The sequence below is a fragment of the Sturnira hondurensis genome, unplaced genomic scaffold, assembly GCF_014824575.4.
Source record: "Sturnira hondurensis isolate 20B ecotype Veracruz unplaced genomic scaffold, ASM1482457v3 Scaffold0009178, whole genome shotgun sequence".
NCBI lineage: Eukaryota > Metazoa > Chordata > Mammalia > Chiroptera > Phyllostomidae > Sturnira > Sturnira hondurensis.
The window spans coordinates 3,985,313-4,001,567 of NW_028081809.1; the positions used below are offsets into that span (position 1 = coordinate 3,985,313).

General features: G+C 35.9%; 1 protein-coding gene across 1 annotated transcript in view; it reads left to right on the forward strand.

The window, feature by feature from the left end:
* Positions 1–16,255, forward strand: part of TMEM131 (transmembrane protein 131) — a 216,902-nt gene that overhangs the window by 45,753 nt on the left and 154,894 nt on the right. Inside the window, exon 2 of the mRNA XM_037056831.1 lies at positions 1,214–1,275. Within this exon, the coding sequence (XP_036912726.1) occupies positions 1,214–1,275 (62 nt within the window). The remainder of the gene's footprint in view (positions 1–1,213; positions 1,276–16,255) is intronic.

Consider the following 16,255-nt stretch of genomic DNA (forward strand, 5'->3'; position numbering starts at 1 on the left):
ATAACTTTATCAACTACAGTACAGTGCTTATGTAGTTTCTTTGCCTGTAGTTTTACAGATTCCAATAATTTCCAAATTACTTAAATCAGCACTTTTCCCTATTCAACCCCCTCCTTTCAGTTAGTTGGTTTCATACATTCGTAATATACTTAGAGTGTTTTGTTACCTTTTGCATTCCATCATGGGATCCCCTGATCTTCTAAATGATTTTTTTTAATTGCGTACATTAGATTCACTGTTTGTTCTGTAGAGTTCTGTTACGACAGATGCATAGTGTCATGTGTATACAGTACATTATCATTCAGAACAGTTTCACTGCCCTGGAAAATTTGCTGTAGTTCTCTTGTTCAACCTTGCCTTTCTCTCCACAAACCCCTAGCAACCACTGATGTATTTACCATCGCTATAGTATTGCCTTTTTCAGAATGTCTTATACTTGGAATCCTATAGTATGTATTTTCTTTTACTTTTTATCACCAAATAGTAGTCTGTTGTGTGGGTATACCACAGTTTGTCTCTCTAGACATCTTTTGAAGAACATCTTGATTGTGTTCAGTTATGGTGATTATGAATAAGGCTGCTATCAGGAATTATATGCAGATTTTTATGTGGACATGTTTTCAGGTCAGTTGGGTGATTACCTAGGAGCACAATTGGTGGATTGGGTGGTAAAAGTGTGTTAGCTTCATATCTTGCCGTTGCATTGTTCTCAGTGTCCTGGAACAGAATAATCTCCTTTTGCCATTTTCCTTTTCCACTCTCCTAACATGTCTCTTGACTGTTGACCCTGGTCATATTATCCCTACAAAAGAGCAGACAATATAAAATGTCAACTTATCATTTTGGGGGGAAATACAATCATTTAGTGATCTTTGTTATATATTTATGATATTTTCAATAACCTGTCAATGAAAATAATCTGCTGCATCTAGTCAAAAAGACTGTTTTGTGTTCTCTAGCAATATAGTAGGAATGGATATTTTGCAAGTGGTTTACACAGCCTGTAGGTGTTTAAAACCAGTTTCTAATTGAGTTGTATTTTATTTTAAAAAATATTTTATTGTTGCTAAAATCCAGAAGTATTGGTCATATTTTCCATCAAGCAGCATATTTTTAAAATATAAAATTATAGTAGTTAACTTTAGGGTAAACAGATTTATTTAAATCAAATTTATGTTTGTTTAAGTGATAGTATGTTTTGTTTCCTTCACAGCATTTATTCAGTCGGAGAGCATAATAGAAGTACTGCGATTTGATGATGGAGGGCTACTACAGGTAATTTTATTTTAAATTAAAGAATCGTCTCAATGTCAAGTTTTAAATAATATCTGATTATTTTCTTTTAAAGATGTAGCTTCTGTGAAGTATATTTTATGAGTTTTATGTGCAGAAAGGTTAGTAGAATCATTGGTAATAATAAACATCTCCTTCGTTCCATGAATTATCTTTTAAATGAAATATTATCATTAGTAATGGGGAAGGGAGGGGGAAGGGTGAGTCAGATCAGGAGCAGTGAAATCTAGTGAGCTCTGTGAAGACGGAGCCAGTGAGTGAAACACTGAATTCGGATGTTGGTCCTTAAAATATTTTTCTGGACAAGAACTTCTCTAAAGAGTGTAAGTTCTATAAATTTACATCTGTACAATCCTTCCACTTGCCATTGTCTGCCCATCTTTAGTATTAGATATACATTACATAAAATTAGAAAGTGTAACCTGATAAAATCCTGTCCTTCCTTTCATACCTAGCTCAGATAATCACCATGAAGCCTGTTTTAATTTTCTCAGCTAAAAATCAGTTTAGAGTTTCAGAGCTGAAAAGGAACAGTAAAAGCCGTCTTTTTAATTTTTTAAAATATGGCTATTATTATGTAGCCTGCATTATATCTCTATTAGACAACACTGCTTTGTTTTTTTAAAAGATTTTATTTATTCATGTTTAGAGAGAGAGGAGGGAGAAAGAGAGGGAGAGAAACATCAATGTGTGGTTGCCTCTTGCATGCCCCCTGCTGGGGATCTGGCCCGAAACCCAGGCATGTGCCCTGACTGGAAATTGAATGAGTGACCCTTTGGTTCATGGGCCAGCACTCAATCCACTGAGCCACACCAACCAGGTCACTAAAAGCCATCTTAACTAATCTTCTGATTTTTGTGGGTGGGTGTTTTCTCTTTTCTTCCCCAAACTTTAATCATATTTTATGTTTGTCTAATAGTCTTACCCCTTTGTAATAATACCATTTGTTTTCAAACAAATAACTGATACCGTGTTATTTGGCAGCAAAACTTATAATTTTTTGTTCATTTTATAATATGAAGTTGCCCAGAATTTTATAAGTTACCCCAAATTCCATGACCTTGGTAGTGGGACTGGCATTAGAATTATGATCTTTTCATGGTAGGTGTGATTATTAGTCTCTATCTTACATGATGTTACCCATGATGTATTTGTTTACTTGTTTATAACTAAATATATGACATATAATGCTGGAAAGATATTTCTAGTAGTTTATGATAAAGGCAGGAAAGTAAAAATTAAAGTTAGATTAAAGTTATAGAGAAATGATTCTGCTAGAGATCTGGAAAAAGATTTCTATTTGAATTTTAGCATAAATTTAGATTTCAGACACTAAGCACACAAAGAGATCAAGATAAAAGAGTGACGGATATTAAGGATTTTTTCCCCTGACAATGAAGCAAGTAAGTGTTCTGGATAACATTTTTACTGGTTCTAAATGTTTTAAATAAGCACATCGTTTATCCCTTTACATTAAAGATGTTGAGAAACGCAGTAGGCAGTTGGCTGCATTGTACTTGCAGAAGGTATTTGTATGGCTTTTTATATTTTAAAACTGAATAAAGAGTGAAGATAATATAATGATCCCTAGTTTTGTAATGCCTTCTTACTAGAAAATGATCTTAGTCCTTTCCTAGTTCTTTAATCTGTCACAAGATGAGAACTTGGAGAACCTATAGGGATGACTGTTTTAAATATCTCCCTTTAGGTGGTGGTTTGCAGGATTTGGATGGCAGACAAATCAGGGCTGAATTTCTGGGCATTTTCCAAAAAATTATCGATTAAGGAAGTATCGATGCCCTTTAGGAACTAGACATCTAGATTGCAAGTTGATCATTTTGGAAATTCTGGACTTTTTGGAAGAGCTTGTGGACTGGGATGTGATTCGCTTATACTCTGGGTCTGCTGAAATGCTTGGACAGGAGCTTGGTTGAGACTTCATAGCTCTATGGCAAAGGTAATTTTGGACTGGGAAAATGTTGAGGGCAGGTGTTACCAATTGGTTACTTCAGCTACAGTGAAACCTCACTGAGACTCCTACAGAATGTCTAATGTTGAGGTGCTATAGATAATGTATTATATATCCCCAGGTAGCAGAATATAAGACCCTTTTGAATGTATTTACAAAAATTGTTTGTTTTAATGTTGAAGGATATTTCCTAGGAATACTTTTGATTTTGACCTAATGTCATTCTTTCTGACAAAAATTTTCCCATAGGTTTAACTATTTCTTAACACCTGATTATTTTTAGTGCAATTAAAACAGAGTATGAACATATAGCCTTTCTGTGGCAGAATATATATCAAGGTTCTCCAAATTTTAAAAAAAAGGAGGGAAAGAGTCTAAGTAATAGACTTGTTTTACATTATTTAAAATCAGAATTTTGCCTGAGACCATTCCCACCAAGATCCTGAAAGTTATGTGGTTTGGCTCATAGTAACTTTTTTACCCCTAAAAATTATCTGATAAGTCAGTAAAAATTGCCAAAACTCATTTTAAAATTTGCTACAAAGATTAGATTTGATTTTTTAAAAAATTCTTTTGTTCTCACCTGAGGACATTTTTTTATTGCTTTTAGAAAGAGAGAGGAAGGGAGGAAAACATGGATGCAAAAGAAAAGTATGGATTGGCCGCTTCCCATACGCACCAGGACCAAGGATTGCAGGCATCTGGCTGGGGAACAAACTTGCAACCTAGACACATGTTCTGACCAGGAATTGAACCCACACCTTTTTTTGGTTACAGGACGAGGCTCCAACTAACCAAATCACACTGGCCAGGGATGATTTGTTTTTTAAAGACAAGAAAATGGGACTCATTGAAGTTAAATAATTTGTTCAGTATTCAGTTGCTTGAGGAGGAATCTAACCTCCATTAAGTACCTAGCCTCTTGTGTTTCCAAGCTCTTTCTACAGACAGTGCATGTGCAGTTCTCAAACACATTCCCTGGGTTAGCACTGGTAATAGTAGGTTATGCCTAGGCATAGTAGGAGTCTTCTGAGCCCATGTTTTTTTGTTCTAGGTGCTGTGTTCATTATCTTTTCTGCGTGGCAAGGCTGCTAAGATTTAGAGTGTAGAGTATATAAAGACAAGTAGTTCCTGAGATGAACACAGAACACCCCTACATATCAATAGAAGAAACATGCATTAGGACTTATCATCACAGGGAGTCCTCAAACCATATTTCAGTGCTAACTAACTAGTCAGAATGGCTGGTTCTTTTTAACCTGTTCCTTTGAAATATTGTAAGATTGAATTTTAAAAGATTTTATCATTTATAAACATCTGTTTTCTAATCTAACTCTTTTTATAAACAAATGAAGATAAGCCCGAGGAAGAGGCTAGCTCTGTATTTTTTGTTTCATTATTCTGCCAGAATGCTTAGAATTTTGAGGCATTGGAAGGCAAGCTCCACAATGTTCATGAGTTGAGAGCCTGTGCAGAGTTCAGTGTGCTTTTTTAAAGCTTATAAGAATTTGCCCTGGCTGGTGTGGTTCAGTAGATTGTGCATGGGCCTGGGAACTAAGGGTTTGCTGGTTCCGTGTCCAGTTGGGGCATGTGCCTGCGTTGCAGGCCAGGTCCCCAGTTGGGGACACACTGGGGGCAGCCATACATTGATTTTTCTCTCCCTTTCTTTCTCCTTCCTTTCCCTTCTCTATAAATAAATAAAAATCTTTAAAAAAATAAATAAAGCTTATAAGAGTTTATAATTTTGTGTTCTAACTTTTGTAAAGAAACAGTGGATGTAAATATTCTTTTCTAATTGTTCATTGATAGGAAACCATAACTAGAAGGCAATAATAGCCAGAACTACCATTTTTTTGTGAGCACTTGTTGGAATCTCAGCTAGGTAGTTCATTAAGCAAGTCTGATTCCAAAGCTTTTACACTTTCTGTTCCTCTGCTCCCTGAGAGTTAACAGGGTTGTCTTAAAGAAAAGATGTAAATTCCTAATTGGTGTGCTTAGAAGGTAGGTTGGTCTAAGAGGTCATTTAATACACAGTATAAATACCAAACTTTTGAAAGACCAAGTGAGTCTTGAAAGTAGCAAGAGGAAAGCATCTTATCATACCCAAGGAGTCCTCAATGAGATTAAGGACTTCTCATCATAAACTCTAGAGGTGAGAAGTCAGTGGACCAATATAGTCAAAGTTGTAAAAGAAGAAAAAAAACTGTCAACCAAGAATTCTGTGTCTGGCACAAATGTACTTCAAAAGTGAAGGAGCCATTCCCAGATAAACAAAAGGTGAGGAATTTTACTACCATTAGACCTGCCCTGCAAAAAATGCTAAAGAGGGTCCTGCAGATTAAAATGAAACTACACTGGAAAACAACTTGAAGCTATATGAAGAAACAAAGATCTCAGTACTGTTGACTGGGTGGCTCAGTTGGTTGGACAATCATTCTGTACATCAAAAGGTGGCAGATTCAATTCCAGGTCAGGGCCCCTGCCTAGGCTGTGAGTTTGATCCCCAGTAGGAGTGGGCACAATAATAAAGCATAATATACAGAAAATGTTGCTTATTTTCTCCCATCTTCAATATTAAAATAGCTTCACAAAAATTCACCAGTTTTGATATTTTTTTAAATGCACGCTGATATGACAACTGTCACAATACAGTCTAGCAAAATTGTTTCAAATGAAGTTAAAGACAGCTAAGTGCTACCAAACGAATTTTTTGGCCAGCCCAATAGAAAACCCTAAAATTTCTACAAAAAACTGTTAGAACTAGTAAATGAATTCAGCAAAGTTAAGAGGAGACAATCAGTACACAAAAATCAGTATGTACTTTTTAACAAAAAGAGATAAACTAAGTGCTGAAGAAACATATTTTAGGCAGGGGAGGTGATTGAAAAGAATAGTTTTTCTCATACATGCATACAAAGAAAACAGTTCAAAGTGTAGAAAAAGACTGCGGTAAGAGGAAGAAACTAAAGAGATTTACTATTTTAAAATGTCTACATATTAAAATGGTCATTGAAGATTACACACCTTTTTAAAGAGTTTTGCTCTAAAGATGTCAACTTATTTTAAGCAAAAGTATTAAAATCAAGGCTAATAATTTCAGAACCAAACAGGGTTCCCTGGGAGAAGTGAGTTCCTGTTACTGAAAATGTTCGGGGTGACTTGAGAAGACTGCAACAGGTGTGACTTCTCACTAATGGAAGCTGAATTAGTTGAGGTATATTTAGCCTTCCATGTACAATTGCAATAAAGTGAATATCAATATTGCAATAAAGTAAGTCACATGACATTCTTTGGTTTCCCAGTGCACATAAAAGTTATGTGTAGGCTATCCTGCAATCTGTTAAGTGTGCGATGGCATATGTCTAGTAAAAGTAATATACATACCTTCATTTAAAAAAAAACTTTATTGCTAAAAAGTGCTAACATTTATCTGAGCCTTTAGTGAATTGTAATCTTTTAGCTGGTGGAGCATCTTGCCTTAGTGTTAATGAAAAACATAGTATCTGTAAAATTCAATAAGGCAAAGCACAATACAATGAGGTATGGCTGTATACTAAAAATGAACAATCCAGAAAGGAATCAGAAAAGTCCATTTACAGTACCACTATAAAGAATGAAATACTGAGGAATTAGCTTAACCAAAGAGGTGAAAGACTTGTACAATGAAATTTACAAACACTGCTGAAAGAAATTAAAGAAAACATAAATAAATGGAAACACACCCCATATTCGTGGATTGGAAGAGTAATACTATTAAGATGCCAGTACTACTTAAAGTGATCAATAGATTCAGTACCATCCCTGTCAAAATCCATTGATATTCAGTATTTCTTTTGCATACATAGAAAAATCCATCCTAAAATTCATATAGAAAGTCAGGGTACCTTAAATAGCCAAAATATCCTTGGAAAAGATCAAAGCTGAAGGATTCACACTTTTTGATTTCAAAACTTACTACAGAGCTACAGTAATCAAAATGGGGTGCTGGTGGCCTGAAGACAGACCTATAGACCAATGGAATAGGATAGACAGCTATGAACCTTCACATATACCCAGTTGGTTTTTGATAATGCTGCCAAGACTATTTAATGGAAAAGTGTAGTCATTTTATAAATGGTGCTGAGCAAACTAGATATTCATGTGCAAAACAATGAAGTTGGCCCCTTTCCTAACACTATATACAAATATTAACTCAAAATGAATCAAAGATATAAACATAAGACCTGAAGCTATAAAACTCTTAGAAGAAAATGTAGGACAAAAGCGTTATGACACTAGATTTGGGAGTTATTTCTTAACTGTGATGTCAAAGGCACAGTCAGCAAAAGAAAAATTAGACAAATTGGACTTAATGAAAATGTTTAAATATTGTACACCAAAACAAAACAGGAACAAAGTGAACAGGCAATCTATAGACTGGGTGCAAATATTTGCAAGTTATATCTGATAAGGGATTGATATGCAGAATATATGGAGAACTTATAAAACTTACAACAAAAGGGCAAAAAAAATTTTTAAATAAACAAAGGACTTAGGTAGACATTTCTCCAAAGAAGACATGCAAATGGCCAGTAAGCACATGAAAAGATGCTCAAAGTGATCTTTAGGGAATGCAAATCAAAAGTACAATGAGGGATCATCCTACACTCTCAGGACGGCTACTGTAAAAAAAGAAGAAACAGAAAATAATGTGTATTGGTGAGTATGTGGAGAAATTGGAACCCTGTGCACTGGTACTAGAAAATGGTATGGCAGATCCTAAGAACATTAAAAATATAATTATCACATGAACTAGAAATACCCATTCTCGGTATGTACCCCAAAGAGTTCCGATTAGGTCTCAAATAGGTATTTAGACATTCGTGTTAATAGCAGCATTATTCACGATAGCCAAAACATGGAAGCAACCCATGTTTGTCAGCGGATATATAGATAAATAAAATGTGGTTTATAAGTACAATAAAACACTATTTAGCCTTAAAAAGGTAGGAAATTCTGACATAAGCTACAACATAGATGAACCCTGCAGATGTATGCTATATAAGTCAGTCACAAAACGACAGATGTTGTATGATTCCACTCAGATGAAGTAGTTTGAGTAGTCAAAACCAGAGACAGAAAATAGAATGGTGGATGTCCAGGGCTGAAGAAAAAGGAATTGGGTATAGAATTTCACCTTTCCAAGGTAAAAGAAATTCTGGAAATACAGGGCTTTAGGATTGTGATGGTTACACAACATTATGAATGTATTTAATACCACTGAGTTATACACTTAAAATGGTTAAGGTGGTAGGTAAGTTTCATGTCATGTATAATAGTAAAATGGGGGGAAATGATGGCTGGACTTGATTTGTATACTATACATTACTAACCTCTAAATTGTCTTGGAACCCTGCTTTCTGTTCTCTCAAGATAAAGCAGAAGGGAGATGTTAGTTTGATGTGTACAGAATTGTAAAAGTACTCATCTTTTTTTAATACTTTTATTACAAAGAAATATAAACTTGGGGAAAATATGGAAAATTTAGAAACAATAAACAACTATATTGGCTATTGCCGAGTGCCAGTTACTCTTCTCAGTTTTTTTTTTTAATATTTTGTTTATTTATCTTTAGAGAGGGAGGGAAGGAGAGAGGAAGAGAAACATCAATGTATGGTTGCTTCTTGTGCATCCCCTGCTGGGAACTGGACCCTGCTGGGAACTGGCCTGCAACCCAGGCATGTGCCCTGACTGGGAATCGAACTGCGATCGTCTGGTTTGCAGGCCTGCTCTCAATCCACTGAGCTATACCAGCCAGGGCTCTTCTAAGTTCTTTTTTAAAAAAATTACTGAATTTATTGAAGTGTCATTGGTTAATAAAATTATGTAGGGTGATGCTGTTGAGCATCATCCATTGAGAAAATGCAGATTAAAGCCACACACACAAAATAACGACAACGCCAACTACTAGCAAGGATGGGGAGAAATGGTCACTCACACATTGCTGATGAGTAAGTGGGATGCCACTCTGGGAAAAGTTTGGTAGTTTCTTATAAAACCAAACGTGGTTACCCTGTGTCTTACTTAGCATTGTAGTCTTGTGAATTCCCCCAGAGAAATGGAAATTTGTAGTCACACTAAGACTTGTTCATAGAAACTTTATTTGTAATAAATAGTCAAAAGCTGGAAGCAACCCAGCTTATCGGTGGGTGACTAGTTAAATAGGCTGTGGGGTATCCATGCATGGAATACTGCTCAACAGTAAAAGGGGGAACAGTTCTTGCTACCTGTAACGACCTGAATGAATCACCAGAGAATTATGTTGAGTAAACAGCCAGACCCAAGGTTGTATCCGTGTGATTTTGCATACGCGAGTTTTGAGATGACAACATTTTAGACATGAACAGCAGATCAATGATTGCTGGACCTTGGGGGAGGGGAGAACAGAAGGTAGGTTGTTGTAAAAGGTCAGCACCTGTGGTCCTTGTGGTGAAGGAATATTATGAATCCTGACTGTGGTGGTGGATTCATGAACCCACACCAGTGAGAATATTGTGTAGAAGTTAATGGACACACAAACACATAAATGAGTACACATTAGTGAAACTGGGGAAATTTGAACAAACAAAATATGTGATTATGTCAATGTCAATATCCTGGTTGTGATCTTATACCATAGCTTTTGGAGAAGGGTTACACTGGGGGAAATTGGGGGAAACTGGGGAAAACTGGGGAAAATGTACCTCTCTTAGTTCTTACAGCTGTGTGTGAATCTACAATTATCTCAATAAAAATTTACATTAAAAATACACATAGGCAAACACATAAGCAAAATAATTTTTTAAAGGTAAGGAAGACCCATTTTGTGAGTTAAAGATTTCTAAAACTACCTTATAGGTACTGTGTTCATTTTCAGTGATGAGAACTATTTGCAGGACCCTTTGGGGGATGAGGGTGGGTAGTTGACACATGTTTATTTTTATTTTTATTTTTTTAATATTTTATTTATTTTTAGAGAGAGGGGAAGGGAAGGAGAAAGAGTAGGAAAGAAACATCAATGTGTGGTTGCCTCTCATGTGTCCCCTACTGGGGACCTGGCCCGCCCCAGGCATGTGCCCTGACTGGGAACCGAACCAGTGACCCTTTGCTTCACAGGCCCGTGCTCAATCCACTGAGCTATGCCAGCCAGGACATGTTTATTTTTCTTAATCAAAAGTGGATCTCATCCTCTACCCCTACCCTAATCCTTGAAGAATTATGTAATTTTATATCTGAGGTGACAGATCTAATCTGCAAGGAAACTGAGTGGTTCTTCTCAAGCATAGCCCTGGGGAAAACTGCACAGTATGGGACACTGATATACTGCCCAGTGTAGCCCCTGGTACCACTGACCTGTGAATATGTCCCACCTGTACCATCAAGAATCTTAAAGTCTAGGCTGGCACACCCCTTGTTTATATCTAAACACCTAGTGCCTTGTACACAACTAGCCCTGTTTGCCTAATTCTGGGTTAAATTTCAGTTAGTTGAATATTTCTAAGGAAATTTAATATGCTATTCAGTAGTGATACAACATAACATATGACATTAAAATGTTAGCAATAAGCCCTAGCTGATGTAGCTCAGTGGATTGAGCGCAGGCCTGTGAACCAGAGGATCATGGTTCGATTCCCAGTCAGGGCACATGCCTGGGTTGTAGGCTGGTTCCCTGCAGGCCAACTCCCAGCAGGGGATGCACGAAAGGCAACCATACATTGATGTTTCTCTCCCTCTCCTTCTCCTCTAAAGATAAATAAATAAATAAATAAATAAAATCTTTAAAAAAAATGTTAGCAATAATATGGCCAACTTCAGCCCGTGTAAGCTAAAAGATGTTAATATTAGGCACATACAGTCTTATCAAGGGTATGTATCATAATAAGTATGTAAGAATAGACCACAGTACAAGCTCTGAATTCTGACTCTTACCATTTGCTCCTGGACCGTAATTTGAATCATTCAGAAGCTTAGTTTCCTTATCTATAAAATGTAATTTATAGATAAATTAAAAATTAAATGTGGCTTTGATCCTGCATTCAGATGTCCACATAAAGTTGTGACAGTTATGCACTTTGATTTATATTGCAAGCTGATATTACAAATGAAAAATCTAAATTACTGCTATTTCTTCGTAAAATTCAGATCACAGTAGGGTTTTCATTCTTGGCAGTGTAAACATTTTGGACCAGATACAGTAAGTCCTTGGGGAGAAGAAGACTGGCCTGTGCATTGTATTTGTCACCATCCCTGGCTTTCCCCCTCTAGATGCAAGTAGCATAGCCCCTCAGTTGCCCATCAAAAATATCAAGATGTTATCACACAGCCCTGGAGGACAAAATTGCCTCCAAAGTAGAACTACTAGGTTATAGGTAGAAAAAATATCATGTGTTATTTTTGTGATAAGAGAATTTAATATTTGAGAACATGTCTCTCACACACACATATTTGCAGAGACTGGTTCATTCATGTGTAAGAGTACTCTGTTTTCCTCTATATGGCCGTGTTTGGGTTGGGCATGATTTCTGAGAGACTGTGCTCAGATTGGTCTGGCATCTGGAGCCTCGCAGTGAGCTCGGCTGGGGCTGGAGCCCTTACATGCAATAGCAGCATAGATTCTGACTTGTGGGTAGGAAGGAGTCTGTGCTTGTCTCTTGAGATAGACACAGTGAAAAGATCATTTGCAATAAGCCGAGGATTACCAAATTTAAGTATCTGTGATTCAGTGAAATTTACTTTGAAATACTATAAGTATATCTTATATTTGATAGAAAATCTCCCCACCATTCAAAAACCATGGCACGGGCACTCCTAATAGACACTTATCTTTGGGCATAAATTCATAAAGTTCAAGAGCACCTGCCAGTCAGATGGTGGATAATGAAATATCAGTGTCTTCTAGGCACTGCTTCATTATTTAATGAGACTGATCATCTTTTCATATAGTTGTTGGCCATTTGTTTGTCTTTAGTGAATTGCCTATTCTTGCCCTTTCATTGACAATATTCTTTCCCCCATTTTCATTTTTTTCTCCTTACTGTTAATTTATAAATTTTTGCTTAAGATGTAAGGTTATTACTTTGTAACTCTTCCTTGCTTGCCTTTTCTCCTTTTCCTCCTCTTTTGACACAATCCTTTTGTCTTTTTTAAATAGAAAAGTTGATCTCATTTAATTGTATTTGTTTTTAATCCAGTTCATCTAATTTTTATGTGTTCCTTTTTTGTTTTCTCTCTTGATTTGAGGCTTTTCAGATAAATATTTAAAATGTTTAGACCTTTATTTCTCAGTTACCTTAGAAATAAACTAGTGTCTGTGGTGATCTCTGTCTTTCAGTAAAGTATCAGAGCAAGTCCTGAGATATTTTACTCTTTAGTTAAATAATGATTTTTCTATTTTTGTGGCTTATACTTCAAAAAATTTGCTTTCTACTTTTCTAACCTTATTTCCACAGTTCCTTTACCTTCAGTTTCTAGCTTTCACAATACAGCTTCCTCATTTGCAATTCTTCATGAGTAATCTTTTTGGCCAGACTGTTTTGTTGAAGGTTTTTCTCCCCCTCAAGAAAGTGTACATGGGTAATACACTTCCTGAGTCTTTTTTCTGCAACCTCAGATGGGAACCAGCTTTGCTTCTCCAGAATTGTTAGGTTATGCTATTTTTGAAGTAACATACAGTAAACTGTCAGTTAGCGTAAGTATAGACTTAGTGTACAATCTGAAGTTTGACATTTATACACCTTGTAGTGAAACCATGGCTCTAATCAAGATAAGGAACATACCCATCACCATGAAAGTTTACTTGTGACCTTTGGTGATCGTTCCAACCTTCACTTTCCCATCTCTAGACAGGCACTGATCTGCTTTTAGTCACAGTTGCTTAGTTTATATTTTAAACCACTTTATATAAATGGAATCATGCAGAGTGTACTTTTAGGGGGATCTGACTCAGCATGATTATTTTGAGATTTACCCATGTTTCTGTGTGTATCAGTATTTATTCTTTTGTCACTCAAATGTTCTTTTAAAATTCTTTTTAAAATGATATGTATGTATTATAAAACAGTAAAGAAATGTTTAATGGGGAAAAAAAGAAAAGTTCCCAATCTTGAGTTTATTCTTTTTTTATTGTCGAGTAGTATTCCATTGTGTAGATAGCACACATTTCGTGTATTCATTCACCTGTTGATGGAAATTTGGGTTGTTTCAAGTACTGACCGATCACAACTATAGCTACTGTAAACATTCATCAGATCTTTGGATGGACACATGCTTTCATTACTCTTGGGCAGATATCTAGGAGTGCAGTGGCTAGGTCATGTGGTGGTAGGTGTGTGTTTAACTTGGTAAGAAATCACTGGGCCTCTTCTAAAGAGGTGATGCTTTTTTGCTTTCCTACCAGGTATGTATGAAAGAACGTCCCCATTATTCCACCTTCTCACACCTTTTGTATGATTGGTCTTTTCCATTTTGGACATTATAATAGATGTGTAGTTTATTGTTGTAGTTTATGCTAGCTTTTCCTTAATAGCTGATAGAGTATCTTTTCATATGTTTTGATGTCATTTGTATACTTGCAGATTTTTAAAAATTGGGTGGTTTATTCAGAGTCTTTTACACATTCAGGATATGTTATTAATCAAATAAGTGATTTGTAAACATTTTCTCTCAGTGTGTAGTTTCCCTTTTCACTTTCCTAACAATGTCTTTTTGATGAATATATCTATCAGTTTCTTCTTTTATACCTAATGGGATTTTTTTGCCTTGTTTATGAAATCTTTGTCTATTTCAAGGTTACAAAGATAATCTATGTTTTCTTGTTGAAGCTTTATAATTTTAGTTTTTATGCTTAGGACTGTGGTTTATCCAAACTTAGTTTGAGGGCCTTGTGTGACATAAGGGGAAAGGCTTTCCCCCAGTAGGTTTGTCCAGTCGCTCCAGCTCTGTGTGTTGAAAAGGTGTATGTTTCTCTATTGATTGCATTGATGCATTTGTTGAAAATCAAATGACTATAAATGTGAGTTTATTTCTGGACTTTCTCCTGTTCCATTAATCTCGATTTGCTATAGGTTTTTTTTTAGTATGATAAGATACAAGTAACATAAAAGTTACATTTTTAACCGTTTTTAAGTGTACAATTTTGTGATATTAGGTATGTTCACATTTGTTTTCACATCAGCACCATCCGGGTCCAGAACTTTTTCATCATCCCAAAGTGAAACCCTAACGTTCCTCCTACCCCAAACCCTGGCCATTCTAGTACTCCATTCTGGTTTCTATCTCTGAATTCGACTACTCTAGGTACCTCATTTAAGTGGAATCTTACAGTATTTTTCCTTTTGTGACTGCTTTCGTCACTTAGCACAGTTGTAGTCTTAGTCTTCAAGGTTTATCAGTTTTATGACATCAGAATTTTCATTCTTTTTAAGACTGAATAATGTTCTGTTGTATAAATTACATTTTGTTCATTCATTGGTTATTTGCACTTGGGGTTGCTTCCATTCTTTGGCTATTTTGATGCTACTATGAACATGGATGTCCAAATATGAGTCCCTGCTTTCTTCTTTCAATTCTTTTGGGTCTATACCCAGAAGTGGATTTACAGGATCATATGGTAATTGTTTAATTTTTTGAGGAACTGTTTTACCATTCTCCATAGTAGCTGCGCATTTTACTCCTACTAGCAGTACACAAGGGTTCCAGTTTCTCCACACACTGACTTCACTTACTCCACTTACAAAAACTTGTTATTTTCTGGTTTGTTTTTTTATAGTAACCATCCTAATGGGAGTGAGCTGGTATCACATTGTGGTTTTGATTTGCATTTCCCTAACGATCAGTGATGATAATAAATATCTTTTCATGCACCCGCTATCCATTTGTATGTCTTCTTTAGAGAAATATATATTCAATTTCTTGCCATATTTTACTTGAGTTGTTTTTTGGTGTTTGCTGTTGAGTTACAGAGGTTCTTTGTGATATTCTGTATACTAATCCTTCATCAGATATATGATTTGCAAATATTTGCACCCATAATACAAAGTTAAAGAAGTTTTTCTTTAAGTACAGAAATAGAAGAGTTGAGAGAATGAATATCCATTCACTTACCACTGAGAAAGACCTGACAGTTACTAACATTTTCCATATTTGTGTTATATACATATACACTTTCATGGACACACAAATTATACTACTGAAATATTTTAAAGAAAGTTACAGACATCAGACATTCACCCAAGCATTCATTGAAAAATAAGGACAGTTCCTACATCTGCCATATATCTTTCATATATATTCTGCAAAATACTATTTCAAAATAATATGTGTTAATGGGAAAAATAATGCCACAGCTCTACTGCCTTTTCTAATTATAATGTAGAAACTAACCTTTTGGTATAATTTCACTGGTGGTATTCTTCAAAGTCTGGGTATTTGCTTACATCATCGTTGTCATCATCATCATTATTATGAAGCACTTCATTTCCTTCATTAGTTGCCTCTCAACTTCTTGCCTTCTCTCTTATCTCCTCTAATCTGTCCTCTACACTGAAGCCGGAATAGTATCTTTAAAACCACATCTGTCTCTGTCTCTTACTCCTCCAGACCCCTTGTATTGCATTTAGAATATATACAATTTGAACTTCTTACCAGAGCACAACATAATCTGCCCTGTTTTTACCCCTCCAGGCTCATTTCCTCCTCTCTGCCTTCTCTCTAAGCTCCAGCCATGTAGACCTGCTATCTGTTTTTCGAACATCGTGCCTTTTCCCTGTATGAGGACCTCTGCACATGCTGTTTTCTCCGCCACCACCCAGTCTTGCTTCCACACATAGCTCTTTTTACCCTTTAGCTTTAATGTAAGTGTTATCTCTGCAGACAGGCCTTTCCTTATCACGCATTCAAGCATGTCACCTATTTATTCTCTGATATAGCGCCTTTCCAGGATTTTCCTAGTTCTTCATTCAGTGAATAACACATACT